The sequence below is a fragment of the Triturus cristatus genome, chromosome 1_2 (assembly GCF_964204655.1).
Source record: "Triturus cristatus chromosome 1_2, aTriCri1.1, whole genome shotgun sequence".
In the NCBI taxonomy this organism is placed as follows: domain Eukaryota; kingdom Metazoa; phylum Chordata; class Amphibia; order Caudata; family Salamandridae; genus Triturus; species Triturus cristatus.
In genome coordinates, this window is record NC_140580.1 from 1,184,780,692 (window position 1) to 1,184,796,126 (window position 15,435).

The 15,435-nt window shown below is 49.8% G+C and overlaps 1 protein-coding gene across 10 annotated transcripts in view; it reads right to left on the reverse strand.

The window, feature by feature from the left end:
* Positions 1–15,435, reverse strand: part of GOLGA2 (golgin A2) — a 410,097-nt gene that overhangs the window by 99,261 nt on the left and 295,401 nt on the right. For all 10 annotated transcript variants that reach the window (XM_085614120.1, XM_085614119.1, XM_085614117.1 and 7 more), the window contains one exon: positions 8,124–8,237. In XM_085614120.1, coding sequence (XP_085470246.1) covers positions 8,124–8,237 — 114 coding nt within the window. The remainder of the gene's footprint in view (positions 1–8,123; positions 8,238–15,435) is intronic.

A 15,435-nucleotide genomic window follows, 5' to 3' on the forward strand; every position in this document is an offset into this window, starting at 1 on the left:
CTCCTTTATTCAGAGGCTAGAGACCCCAAGCCTGGTGCAACCAGGAGGTTGGTCATACCTCTGCAATTTAGGGGCTTCCTTCTTACCTTGGCCCATGATATTCCTTTAGCAGGACACCTAGGCCAGAATAAGACCTGGGACAGACTTGTCCCTCACTTTCACTGGCCTCATATGAATGAAGATACAAAGGAGTTTTGTCGCTCCTGTGTTACCTGCCAAGCCAGTGGCAAATCAGGTGGCACAACAAAGGCCCCCCTAATACCACTACCTGTGGTGGGGGTCCCCTTTGAAAGAGTGGGAATAGACATAGTGGGTCCCATGGATCCTCCCACTGCATCTGGGCACAGATTTATACTGGTGGTAGTGGATCATGCCACCAGGTATCCAGAGGCAATTCCCCTTAGGACCACTACAGCTCCTGTTGTGGCCAGGGCCCTGCTGGGAGTATTCTCCAGAGTGGGGTTTCCTAAGGAGGTAGTATCTGACAGAGGTACCAACTTTATGTCAGGATACTTAACAGCTATGTGGAAGGAATGTGGTGTCAACTACAAGTTCACCACCCCTTATCACCCACAATGCAATGGGCTTGTTGAGAGATTCAACAAGACCCTAAAGGGTATGATCAAAGGATTACCTGAAAAGCTCAGGCGAAGATGGGATATCCTTCTACCCTGCCTTCTGTTTGCTTACAGAGAGGTCCCACAAAAAGGAGTTGGCTACAGCCCCTTTGAATTGTTGTTTGGGCACCCTGTGAGAGGCCCACTGTGTTTGGTGAAGGAAGGATGGGAGTTACCTCTCAAAAAGCCTAAGCTAGACATAGTGGACTATGTACTTGGTCTCCGCTCCAGGATGGCTGAGTATATGGAGAAGGCATCTAAAAACCTTGAGGCAAGCCAGGCCTTACAGAAAGCTTGGCATGACCAAAAGGCTGTCTTGGTTGAGTATCAGCCAGGACAGAAGGTATGGGTGTTGGAGCCAGTGGCCCCAGCAGCACTCCAAGACAAATGGTCTGGACCCCATACAATCCTGGAAAAGAAGGGAGAGGTCACCTACTTGGTGGACCTAGGAACTCCCAGGAGTCCCCACAGGGTACTCCATGTTAACAGGCTTAAAGCATATGTTGACAGGGCAGACATGGGCTTGCTCATGGCTACAGATGAGGGACAGGAGGAAGAGAGTGACCCTCTCCCAGACCTGTTGTCTCAGAACCCTGAAGATGGCTCAGTTGAAGGAGTGACCCTTGGAGGCAACCTCACTGCCCATCAGCAGACTGAATGTAGACAGGTTCTACAATCATTTTCACATATGTTTTCCTTGATACCTAGTCAAACTGACTGGTGTACCCATGTTGTGGACACTGGTGACAGTCTGCCTGTAAAGAACAAACTTTACAGACAACCTGACCACGTCAGGGACTGTATAAAGGCTGAGGTACATAAAATGCTGGAATTAGGTGTCATTGAACCCTCAGAGAGCCCCTGGGCTAGCCCAGTGGTTCTGGTCCCCAAACCTCACACCAAAGATGGCAAGAGAGAGATGAGGTTCTGTGTGGATTACAGAGGACTCAATGCTGTCACCAGGACAGATGCACACCCTATTCCAAGGGCAGATGAGCTCATAGACAAACTAGCTTCTGCAAAGTTTTTGAGCACATTTGACTTGACAGCTGGCTATTGGCAAATCAGGTTAGCTGAGGAGTCTAAGGCCAAAACAGCATTCTCAACCCCAGGTGGGCATTATCAGTTTGTGGTGATGCCCTTTGGTCTGAAGAATGCACCTGCCACCTTCCAAAGGCTGGTGAACCAAGTCCTTACTGGGTTGGATGACTTTTGCGCAGCATATCTTGATGACATTGCTGTCTTTAGTTCCACCTGGGGGGATCACCTGATCCACCTGAAGAAGGCTCTTGAGGCTCTGCAAAGGGCAGGCCTCACTATCAAGGCTACTAAGTGCCAGATAGGGCAGAGTAAGGTTGTGTATTTGGGCCACCTTGTAGGTGGGGGCCAAGTTCAACCACTGGAGAGTAAGATACAGTCCATCAAGGATTGGTCCCCTCCAACCACCCAGACTCAAGTTCGAGCTTTCTTGGGCTTGACTGGGTATTACAGGAAGTTTGTTAAGAACTATGGGTCCATTGTGACTCCTCTTAATGATCTGACATCCAAGAAGATGCCCAAAAAGGTTCAGTGGACAGTAAGCTGTCAAAAGGCATTTGATGACCTGAAGGAGGCCATGTGCTCTGCACCTATCCTGAAAAGTCCTGACTACTCCAAAGAGTTTATTGTCCAAACAGATGCTTCTGAGTTGGGTGTGGGAGCTGTGCTGTCACAACTTAATGTAGATGGTCAAGACCAACCCATTGCTTTTATTAGCAGAAGGTTGACCCCCAGAGAGAAGAATTGGTCAGCTATTGAGAGGGAGGCCTTTGCTGTGGTGTGGGCCCTGAAGAAGCTGAGGCCATACTTGTTTGGCACTCACTTCAAGATTCAGACCGACCATAAGCCCCTCTTGTGGCTAAATCAGATGAAGGGTGAAAACCCCAAACTGCTTAGGTGGTCCATTTCCCTACAGGGGATGGACTTTACAGTGGAGCACCGGCCAGGTACTGACCATGGGAATGCAGATGGTCTCTCCAGGTACTTCCACTTAGGACATGAAGACGAGACTGGTCAAGGCTAGTTTAATGTCCCAGCGTTTGGGGGGGGGTTGTGTAGGAGAGTAGGGTCTGCTATCCTATGGTCACCCCAAATTTTTGCTTTTTGCTTCACTGGTTTTTGACATATTGAGGCTGTGGGCCTGCCAATCAGACCCCCAGCCTGCTGTTCTCTCTACTAAATTAAAACTATGCACCCTAGGTGCATAACCAATTGGAAGTGGATCACCCTGTCAGCCCCTGTACCAGTGTACACTAGGTACCCAGGGCATTGGTGTACCCAAGGCCTGCCAGGGGCTGCAGCATGTATTATGCCACCCCAGGCTTGGCCTAACAATCTGACACAACTGGCTGATCACTCAGCTGGGGTAAGTTGGTGTAATCACCTCTTACTTAGGTGTAGTATACCTATACCTAACCTTAAATGGGACACCTGGTAACCTATGAGTCACTCCTATGGCAGGCCTTAACAATCCTGAAGGCAGAGTGCTTGGTTCCATGTGAGATGGTGCTCTGGCATGAGCTGAGCCTGTCTGCAGTGGTCGGAACAACTTCCTTCTACTGTTTCCAGATATCGTCATACCATATACTCTTAAGTGCATTATGAACCTCGCGGTTAAATGCTAACTTTGGTTTGGCTTTATCAAAACATGTCGAGTAAGGTGTCATACGAATTGGAATACTAACCCCTCGCCAATTCTGGCGACGGGGTTAGCATTCCACCCTTCTAGAGGGACACGACATGTACAGTGCCTGAAACCCGGGTAAAATCAGACATAGCCTCAGCTCCACAAAATGGATGCTGCCACCACAGACACAAGTCTGCCCTCCTGCTGCTGGGAGTCCTTCCAGCTTGGGAGGTGTGGACAAAGGGTTTCCTGCCAGGGGAGGTGCATGCACCACCCCAGACAGGATTTTGTGTATTGGTCAGGAAGGGCTTGAAAGAAACCAGACATGCCTGTGGCTCACAAGGAGCCTCGGTGCATATGCCAGTTCAAACCGGTCCTGGGGCACACCAGTCCCGGGCCTGGGGCGAGCTGGACAAAGGATTGGGGGTGTAACCACCCCCCTTCCTGGTCCCACCCATAGGGAGGGACCTAGCAGGTAGTCCGGCCCCTAGAATCCGAATAAAGGTAGGAGCTGTGTCCTAAGACTTCAGACATCCTGGAATCAACTTGAAACTAAGAAGAAGACGGGAACTTCGACATTCTGCTGCACAGAAGACTGAAGAAAATCTCCCCTGTGGTCAGGGAGTGACCACCTTGCTAACGCAAGCACCATCCAGCGAATCACCGTCTGCTTTGCCGCCGCCTCCCGCCGGAGCCCGAGCCCAGAGACTGACAAGACCTGGACCTCCAGACCTCTCACCGCCCGATCCACAGTCCCTGCAAAGAGGAGACCCGTGGAGGCACCGAGACACGTGGAGCCAGCCATCTTGGAACGACTACGACAAGCTGACCAGTGCAACAACCGAGGCTCCCTCCAAGTTGTGCTTTGGGTCCTGAGAAGCCCAACCCTCGAGCAGCATCTGCACCAAAGGTGAGCCCTCCAGCATCTCCACGATCTGCGTGGGGCCCTTCTGCATTTTGCCACTCGACGCGCCTAACCGGTTGCTGGCCCGCTGGCTAGTGGCCATCTTGGCGACGAAATCTACGACAAACACCGCTGGTCTGGTTGCTCCAGACTGGCCCTTGCTCCCCTCCAAAGGAGCAATCCATCTGACCTTGCTGGTCAGAACCAACAGCTGATTTCCGAATCCTCCTGCAATTGCTTTTGCCAAGGCTTGTTTGCTTCGATCAAGTCGCCGACACCGCCGACAGCGAGAGCCTGCGTGGGACAGCTCGTGAGCCGACTCCTGGACGTCGTCGACCTTCAGGGACCACGTGGCTGCGGAGACAAGCTACCCCTCATCACCTGTTTGCACCCGACATCGCCTGGTACCCACCTGGTGCCACGCTGGTCACTGGCTAGTGACTGTGAACACTGTCCCCTCTGCTTACAGGTCTTCAACATCTCCGATCCACTCTTGGATCCACTGCATCTCTTCCCGACCGACCGCCTGCAGCATCTTTGTCCCAGGCTCAACGGAACAGATAGAAGAAACCCGACGCACTTTGAGGCCTATGCACCCGCTTCCTGTGGGTGAGGTAAAGCTGGTACTCCGGTGCCCATGTGTAGTAATACATCTCTAGTGCCTGTGTTCCAAATCTTAAGTTCCTAGGTCATCCGGAAGATTCCTTTTGCAGTAACTTTGTACTTTTTACGCACCCATTGAAACCTATGGGAGCCCGCGTGTGACTATTTGCTCTGCACACGCCACCCGTGGACCTCCTGGTCACTAACTGACGTTAGCTCCTTGTAGGCCCAGCGATTCTAGAGGCCCTAGGCCTTTTCCCTTTCCTGTTCGTGGTACTTATACCACTATTTTAGTATATGGTTTGAGTGGCCACCAGGGCCTATCCATATAAAGTGCAACTTCTGTGTATTCTACTGTAATCTTGTTTGACGATTTGTGCTCCTGTGCTCATAAAGAGACTAGGGGTTACTTTGAGAAATAAATACATATATATTTTGAATATATATCTGTGTGGTGTCCTTTCATTGGTATAAAAGGGGGTTACTATTGGTAAAACAGCTTGCTTAACACGCATCACGAGTTTAGCCTCAAAGACTGCTTAGCCTACGCTACCACTAGGGCAGCTAGTCCAAAAAGGTTGACTTACAACCACACCATAAGGGTTGCTTGGCATGGTACAAGGTGGTCACTAGAACTAGTGAACAGCATATACCAGGCCAACTTCTCACACCGGGATTTTGCATGCGCTGGTTCGAGGGGAGACAGGGCTGGGGCCAAGTCAGTGGGCGTCTTCCTCTTGTTAGCTGGCTGCACAGCTGTTCGGTCCTTTTCTTCTGGTCGTTGCTGGATCTGAGGAACCAAGGTTCAGGGTGCCCCCTAAATAATAGATTTAGGGGTGTTGCAGGTAGGTAAAGGGCAGGGACCAATGGGTCTCTTTGCTTGGGGTGGGTACTCCCCCTATCGTGCCCCCCTCCAGTGGGAGACGGGCAGGAGCCTGTCCATGGTTGTTTGGGTCCCCCCCATCCTCAAGATGGCGGGGACTCAGTTGTGCTTCACCTCGCCTCCCCCACCTGAGGGGTGGAGTTGGCAGAGGTGGGCACACCTCTTTCCCTCACTTGTTTTTCCCACCGGTTCTCCCGCCGAAAGTGGGGGGTAGAACCAGTGGGGACCAGTTGCTGAAAGCAGCAAATGGTCTGGGGAGGCTCACAAAGGCGACATGCCTTTGAAACTTCCCCTTTCGTGAACCCTGCCCATCCTGGGAGAGGAGGCTTGGCACCTCGTCCCAGGATGTGCATTGTTTCAGGCCCCCGAGAGCAGCAGGCTCTTGACCCAGGGGTCCAGAAACATGTTGGTTGGTGGCAGCCTAAGCAGCCACTCAGTCGAGTCACTAGAAGTTGGTTGAGTTTCAGGGGGCATCTCTAAGATGCCCTCTGAGGTGCATTTTATATTAAATCCCACACTGGCATCAGTGTGGGTTTAATGTGCTGATCAGTTTGATACCAAACTTCTCAGTGGTGCCATTATGGTGTTGTGGAGTTTGTAATGACAAACTCCCAGCACCATATACTATTAATGGCAGCACTGCATTTACAATGCCCAGGAATGGACTTGGGCACTGTAGGGGTACAGGGCTCATGCACCTGTACCCTCATCACTGGCATAGTGCACCCTGCTAGAGGGGTAACTGATCGATGCCAGGGCAATCGTTTTGTGGGCATGGCACACAGGGATGTGTGCCATGTCAACTCTCCACTTTGTTCTGCACCAAGACACACAGCCTGCAAAGGCAGTGTGTTAGTCTCAGGGTACAGGATCTCTAAGGGTGGCACAATAAGTGCTGCAGCCCTTAGAGGCCTTCCCTGATCACAGTGCCCTGGGTACCTGTGGTACCATTTACCGGGGGCTGACAAGTGGCCAAAGATGCCAATTGGGTTAGTTTTGGGGAAAGAACACAGGCCCTGGGAACCTAGTAGCTCCAAGCTCCTCCGCTGGCAAGATCTTGCTAGCCATGTCCTACAGAGCATGTGAGCACTTGCCCGATAAAGAAATAAAGAAATCACATTTATGGACCTAAGAGCCAAGCTGGAGAAAGAAAACATTTTACCAAAAACGTAAATTGTTTTAGCTTCGCTATCTGGAGGAGTTGTTGTGAGAAAGTGCCATCTTTCTTGCATGGTATGCCCCCACTTTTTGCTGAATTTTGAGGACTGCTTTCTGGTTACTGCCACCAGTGTAAAACCTCCGTTATGTCGGTCTTAGTCTGAGTTGTTTGCCTTTACTGGTTCTGCTGCCTGTGTGAAGGGAACCTGTGCTGAACACCGAGCATGTGTATTCATGGTTTGTGAACTGTGTGTGACTGGACGACCGGGTGCTGGAGTCCACTGGACTCCAAATGTGTGGGCTACACGAAACTGTAGCTGACTTTATGTAAGGCTAACTATGTCCATGTTGGGCATCGCTGACCTGCACAGACATCTTCTGTCCTCCCACCTCATGTAGATCATTCTGATGAGTGAGGGAGGTAGCAGCCCTTTTCCTATGAGGCAGCCAGGATTCCTATGCTATAGTGAAACCAAGCACCTGCTCCTTAAGCTAGTCACATACCCAAGCCTCTCAGCTGCTGTTCTTCACGTTTCTCCTGCTCATCAACTGCTCCTCAAGATCCACCTACCTGCTCCTTGTCTACGCCATAGGACACGCTCCCTCATTTCTTTATTTGCTGCCAGCTCCTCATCTGCTCCTTCATAGCATCTAAGGGATCCTGTAACTTCCTCAGTCTCTGACAGCACCTTGCCTGCTCCTTCATAGCACCCTGGGGCTTCTGTAACTGCCTCAGTCTCAGCCACAACCTCACCTGTTCCTTCATAACACCCAGGGGCTCCTGTAACTGCCTCAGTCTCTGACAGTACCTTGTCTGCTCCTTCATAGCACCCGGGGCTCCTGTAACTGCCTCGGGCACTGCAAGCTCCTCACCTGCTTCTTCATAGCACCCAGGGGCTCCTGTAACTGGCTCCGTCTCTGCAAGCTCCTCATCTGTTCCTTCATAACACCCAGTGGCTCCTGTAACTGCCTCAAGCTCTGCAAGCTCCTCATCTGTTCCTTCATAACACCCAGTGGCTCCTGTAACTGCCTCAAGCTCTGCAAGCTCCTCAACTGTTCCTTCATAGCACCCAGGGGCTCCTGAAACTGCCTCGGGCTCTGCAAGCTCCTCACCTGTTCCTTCATAGCACCCAGGGGCCCCTGAAACTGCCTTGGGCAATGCAAACTCTTCACCTGCTCCTTCATAGCACCCAGGGGGCTCCTGTAACTTCCTCAGACTGACAGCTCTCAGCCTGCTCTTTCAATCACACATGAACTCCTGCAGATGCCCTGTCCCTTTCCCAAACTCCTCACCTGCTCCTTCAGGTCCCCCAGGCTCTCCTGCACCTGCCCCAGTTTCTTCGCCAACTCCTTCTTCACGTGTTGCTCTGACTGAAGGCCGTTCATCAATTCCATGTTCTCATTTGTCTATTTTTAAACAAAGATGTTAACTTATCAATTCTATGTTAGCAATCGGAGAGGTTTGCAAGATTTTCAAACTTTACATCACTACTGGTGACAGCAAAGTAAATATTATTGAAAAAAACAGATTTACTTGACCTCCTAGAAATGGTGGAGCGACAAAACATGCGACAAGCATGCAACAATGCAGACCCAGAGCACCACATGATGACCTCCAGCCCACATGGGACAAGCATGCACCAATGCAGAGCACCACATGACTCCCAGCCCACATGCAACAAGTATGCACCAATGCAGACCCAGAGCACCACATGAACCCCAGCCCACATGCGACAAGCATGCACCAATGCAGATACAGACCACCACATGATGACCTCCAGCCCACATGTGAGAAGCATGCACCACTGCAGACACAGACAACCACATGATGGCCTCCAGCCCACATGCGACAAGCATGCACCAATGCAGACACAGAGCACATGATGACCTCCAGCCCACATGCGACAAGCATGCACCAATGCAGACACAGAGCACCACATGATGACCTCCAGCCCACATGCGACAAGCATGCAACAATGCAGACACAGAGCACCACATGATGACCTCCAGCCCACATGCGACAAGCATGCAACAATGCAGACACAGAGCACCACATGATAACCTCCAGCCCACATGCGACAAGCATGCACCAATGCAGACACAGAGCACCACATGATGACCTCCAGCCCACATGCGACAAGCATGCAACAATGCAGACACAGAGCACCACATGATGACCTCCAGCCCACATGCGACAAGCATGCAACAATGCAGACACAGAGCACCACATGATGACCTCCAGCCCACATGCGACAAGCATGCACCAATGCAGACACAGAGCACCACATGATGACCTCCAGCCCACATGCGACAAGCATGCACCAATGCAGACACAGAGCACCACATGATGACCTTCAGCCCACACACCACATCATCTCCTCTTGCTGCTCAGAAGATAGTTTTATGTGTTTAATGGTGGTTTTGTTGAGCTTTACATAGATTTTACAGTGGATTCCTTGAGAATTCTACAGGATTAGACATATGCAATGAAATTATACTTACTTATAATCCTAGTTCTGCACCGCAGGTATTTTCACTGAAGTAATAAATGTACAGTAGTTCCACCTGCACTTGCAGATCCTTAACAGTTCTTTTCTAAACTTAGCACATGCATTTAGAGGAGGGGAAAGGTGGTCATTTCCCAAAACCTTTAGTGCCTTAACAGGGTAGATTTACTTTGAATTCTTCTACTTCAAATAATACACATAGCAACACTGCATCATGAAACTGCAGAAATGTGTTACAACCACGTGTATTGATGAAAGAAGCACATAAAATAGAAACATTGCCTATTACACTAAATATACAGATAGGTACAAATAAGCCTCTAGGCAGCAAGCTAATTCCCTATCCCAGCATGTCTGGCAGCGGCAGTTACCAAACAGGCCTAAGTTCCTTATGAGGATGTAATGGGAAGTTATAAATTAAACTGTATATATAGTTGCTGTTGGAAAACGGAGAGACTTGGGGGGCGGTTGTGAGGATTGTTTATGCATCAGTGAAGAGACATATAATTCAGAACTAGGGTTACAAGTAAGTAACCTTTCCTTCCGTATTGTTGTCTCATCACTGTTTCTCTTAACTAGCTGGTTAACTTTGCTTAAATCTTCTGTTTTTTCTAATAAAGCCTGAGATTTAAGGAACCAAGGTACGTTTCCGAAGGAAAGGTGCGATTACTTAAAGAGAAAGTTTAATTGATGTGTACATCGTAAACAACTTTTGGTAAGTACGATACCTTCGGATAGCAACCCTGTTTTTATGAAAGACAATGTATGGTTCCACTGCAGACAGAGTCTGACCTTCAATCACTCCATGTGCAGATGCAATGGCCATGAAAAAAAGGCAACATTCCAACTGACGTGCTGCAATGACGCCTTAAGTATAGGCTCAAATGAGACAGAAATAGACTGTATGCCCATGGAGGAAAAGGCTGCCATCTTAGAAGTTACCTTTTCTTTAACCTCTCCAAAATGTCCTTTAAAACAGGGATTGTGAAGAAAGACCTCAAAGCAGGAGCTTTCCTTTACGCTGGAGGAGATGTTGGCAATGAGAGGAGTGGTAATATATAATAATCCCACTCTGCTGCCGTGTCACAGAGCTCACATTCTTCCCTATCATCGTCTGATACTGAAGTTTCCTGGAGAGCTGCCATCTACAGTGTACGCGGAATAGGTGGTGACAATGGCAGCGGCCTTAGAGGCAGTGATGGTAAAGACTGATTAACTGGCGTCGTTGCCGGTGGAGACTAAGGTGTGGTGGGAGGCGCTGATGGTGGAAAGCATGCCTGCGTAAGTCATGCAGCATAAATTGCAAATCAGAAACTAGAGATGATGGTAATGAAACCATTTCCTCCTGATATTGTGGTTGGAGGTTGTTGGAAAGTGCCTCTTTTTTGCACGGTCACTCCCCACTTATTGCCTGACCTTCGATGCAAACTGACTTGATGTGCCCTGGGTCCCTGCCAATCAGATTCCCAGGGCCTGTGTTCTTTCCCAAACCTGAACCTTTGTACCCACAATTGGCACATCTCTGGCCACAGGTAAGCCCCTTGTAAAAGGTACCAAAGGCACTGAGACCAGGGAAGGCCTCTAAGGGCTGTAACACCTATTATGCCATCCTTAGAGGCCCTGTAACTTCACACCCACACACTGCCATTGCAGGCTGTATGTTGTGGTGCAGGGAAAAGTGAAGTCTCGACATGGCACACATCCCTGTACAACCCACTGCCTGAGGGCTAGGTAAGTCACCACTCCAGCAGGGTGCACTACCACTCAGATAAGGGTACAGTGGCATGAGCCCTGTACCCCTACGGTGTCTAAGTCAATTCTTCGACATTGTAAGTGTAGTAAAGCCACAAAGAGTATATGGTCTGAGAGTTGGTCACTACTCACTCCATAATGGCTTTAGTAACAAGCATTGGCATAGCCAATAGGTCTCGCCTTTGGAACCTTTTAAGTATTTAGTTATGCAGTACAATATCCTTGGTGCAACAACATCAACTGTTGCATGGCTAAACACTTATAAGGTCCCAAATGCAAGACCTATTGGCTATGCCAATGCTTGTTCCTCCTTCTGACGGGTGGAGAAGGGAGGCAGGTGTGTCCCGTGGAGGGGTAACTGACAGGCTCTGCTGGCCTGCTTGGGTGGAGCTCAGTGTCTAGTTATGGTTTATTGAAGCCACTGTTTGTGAGCATGAATGTTCCCAGACACTTTTATGCACGGTAGCATCTTCTCAGCATCAAACACCAGTACATCATAATCTCCAGGGCAAACTCTTTTTCTTTCATGTAGAAATCTGTCTGCTCAGATGGCATGTTGTCTCTTCAGTGTGCACCGATATCTGTTGGTGTACAGGGGACAGTGGTGCTGATGGCTGGGAAAGTGAGAGAAGAAATGAAGAGGGGGGTGGGGGGAGAAGGGGTCAAAGCGAGAGGGAGACGAAGGTGGGGTGAGAAAGAGGAGGAATCAAAGAGAGAGGGAATGAGCGAGACCAGAGAAAGAAAGGGGGGAGGCTGTGGGAGAAAAGGGTGAGAGACGAAGAAAGAGAGAGAGGGGGTTAAGGGAGGTGAGAGAATGAGGGAAAGTAAGAAACACAAATAAAGACAGACAAAGAGAGAAGACGAGAGGAGTGAGAGCAAGAAGAGAGAAGAACGCACCGCAGCCACTAGATTAGGGCATTTGTTCAGCTACTAAGAAATATCTCAAATGTCTTATTGAGACCAGAAAGTAAACCAACTGAACTCTTCCTTTACATGCACTGTCTGAACAAAGCAAAAATAGCTTCAACAATGTCCCAGGTTGATGCTAAAGGGTATTATGATCACATACACCATGGACCTGACCACGGGAGAGTTTATCCGTGAACATATATTTTAACATCAGCCTAGAGACAAACTACACAAATAGTTAGGGCTGTTCCGTTACAGAAGCGCTTTTATCATGCATTTACCATCATATGGTTGACGTTCTATTTTCCGTATTATAAATGGGCAACTGCAAATAAGAAGACCTAGTGACCAGTTAGTTACTCGACAAAGTGAGACGTGCATTTATCAAGATTCACGGTTAAAAGAAGTGAAGCGGTGGCACCCGCCAGCCTCCTGGAGTCAGCAGCACAGCAGCTTCTGCGGACATGTTACTGAGCCCGGGGCCAGCACACGAGAGTTACAGGCCCCAGACTGCACAGCCCGAGCCCAGGCCTGGTGGCCTTCACGGTACCGACACGTCAGGCACCGGAGGGGTGCACAATATTGGGAGGCGGGGCAGAGGCACTAGCTCAGAGACGGGGGCTGGTAATAAAAGAGAACAAGGAATGTGGGCAGGTTTGGCCCGCCGTGCAGGTATGTGGGTGCTGGTAAATACCTTTGTGCGTTCTGAGGGCAGGTGAATGGACGAGTGACGGTAATGGAGCAGATAACGGGGACGTTGTGGTCTTGCAGGAGTTACCAAGGATACTGGCTGAGAAGGAGTGAGTCCACGAGCTTATGGGAAGTGAACAGGAATCTGTACCTTAAGGTATGCAAGGGAAGCCGAGTGATGGGAGGGCATATGGAGTGACGGCAGAAGCATACCATGCAAAGGAATGCGCAATCTGTGGGGTAGTGGGGATTTAAGTGGGCTGGGGCATGGTAAAGCCGAGTGTGCACTAACAAGGTGTTAAGGCTGCTTCCTGAGGAGGACTGCTGGAGAGTGACAGAGGGCGGGTGGGATCTCACATAGGGGTGTGATATACCATGGAGCCAGAAACACCAGATCCTCCCCCTCCCACCCCAATCACAGCCGAGCCAACAGGAGGAAGGAAACAAGCAGGCGAGTGGTGTGCGCGCGCGCCACAGCGAGACATCTGTTTTCTATTATCACGCACGCGTCTGTGCACGATAATTGCAAACAGATGTCGCCCGTGCAGGTAACCGCAAGCAATAGGCCGTGGGCGGAGCAACGGCGGGACATGCACCCGTGTTTGCCCAATTGCGTGCTGACTTTCTTAGAAAAACACACGCACAAGCGTGTGGTGAGCTTTCTGAAGCCCCTTACTAAAAGTCTCGCAAGCAGCGCATGTGCGCAGCTCCAGGCTCGACCTAAAAACCAGGAAGTTTGGTAGCAAACGTCTCAGCATATTTAACCCAAACTAATGTCAGTGTGGTATTTAATGTAAAATGCACACAGAGGGCATATTAGAGCTATCCCCTGAAAAACAACCAGCCCTGGTGTAGTTACTGAATGTCTGCCCACCATTTGCCACCACCAGACAGGTTTCTGGACACCTGGGTAGAGAGCCTCAGCGCTCTGGGTCCAGCAACAAAGCCCATCCAGGGCACAGGTGTCATGCCTCCTTCCCCAGGTTGGGCTGGCCCACCTGGCCCACCTTTGCCAAAGCCACCCCTCAGGTGGGGGAGGCGAGGTGAAGCACACATCTCAGTCTCCTCGATCTTGAAGATGAGGAGACTCAACCAATTAGGGAGAGGCTCATGCCCCCTCCCAATGGAGGGTGGCATAAAGGGGGTGTACCCACTGTAAGAAAGTGGCTCTGTATATACTGAACCAAAGTAAGGTTCAGTGTGTAAAGAGTCCACAGTCCCCAGAGGTTTGGCAGAGGCTAAAGTTAGATATAACCTTACTCTCTAAAGTGGTAGCCTGGTCGAGCAGTAAGGCAGTATCAGAGGCCAGTGTAAAGCATTTGTTGTACACACTCAGTCAGCAAATGGTCTCACACACTCAAGAACTAAACTCTAGGCCAATTGTTTTGTATATAAAAATATATCGTTTTATTTTAGAACCACAAGTAGGTATCAAAATACTTTCTCAGAATGAAATGCTGTAGTTGTATACTTCCAATAAGTAATAGACTTTCAAATGCAAGGGTTGCAGTTGTTGCAATAGGCAACACAATTCAAACACAATTATAACATTGAGCTCAACGGGAATTTTTAAGTAAATGCGATTTCAATTACTCTGCGTATGATTTTCTTACTCAGGGTTGGATCCTGGATTCAGCCCTGGTGCATTTCCTGTAAACAGTTGAAAGAAATTGTTTGTTACACAGGCGCTTTTTAAGGAATATTTGTATGTTTCAAAAATCGACACTTAGAAGAATTTCTGGCAAAAACCAGGCAATGATATCCTATGGAGGAAAATCAAGTGATCGGTAAGTACAGTTGTAATTACTTTTTAGGGTCAGTGCTGGGCACCAAGATCCAGCACTGGGATCTCTCCTGATAACAGGTGAGTAATTTCGTTTTCATTGATCGGGCGATTTTTTGTGAATATTTTAAAGTTTCAAAACTCAACACTTAGAAGAATTTCCAAGTGAAACCAGTCAATGTTACCCTATGGAGAAAATGTAGGTTATCGGCTTTCAGGTAAGTACTCGACTGGCAGAGTTAAGGTTCTGGGCATAGACTCAGGAGTCTCCCAGGGTCAGGTAGGTACAGTTGGTACACCCTGAGCGGTACAGGGGCAGCCGGGTGCAGAGATAGTTCGGCCCAATGTTAGCCTATGGGGGGCAGGGGGCTTTTGGTTGGTGGCTGCTTGCAGGCAGGCCACGAGGCTGTGGGAACTGGGCTCCTGGACACTTACACAGAGCAAATGGGGAAGTAAGATAGGATAGATGTTGCACTTCCAGGGGCACTCGGGCGGCTGGGTGCAGGGTGCTTTTGAGCCGTTGGGCGCTCAATGTATTTCAATGGAGAAGCTGCAAGATGAACAAAGGCTGCAAGCTCGGGGACGGAGATTCTTCAGGTGCGACCACCACTTCGAGAGGTAAGTTGGGAAGCTGTAGGTTAGGTAGGCACCCAGAAGTTGGGCACAGGATGCCGCAGGGCACCGGGTGCATGGGTGCCTTTTGGTGTCGGGAAATCTTACCCTCTGCTGGTCGCGGTTGGAGGGGTCCCTGGTTCTGAGGCTGCAGGCGTCGTCAGGAGCGTCGAGGTGGGTCCTTGGGTGCTGGATTTTTGGTCACAGTCACCGGGGGGACGTCCTCGTGGTCTTTGTCCACTCAGACACAGGCTGGACTCGGCGGGTGCAGAGTGTGCTGGATTCGCGGTTCCTGGCTGGCACCAGGGGTTGTTGCTTGTTTTTGAGCAGGACCACTGCTCGTGGGAGTCCC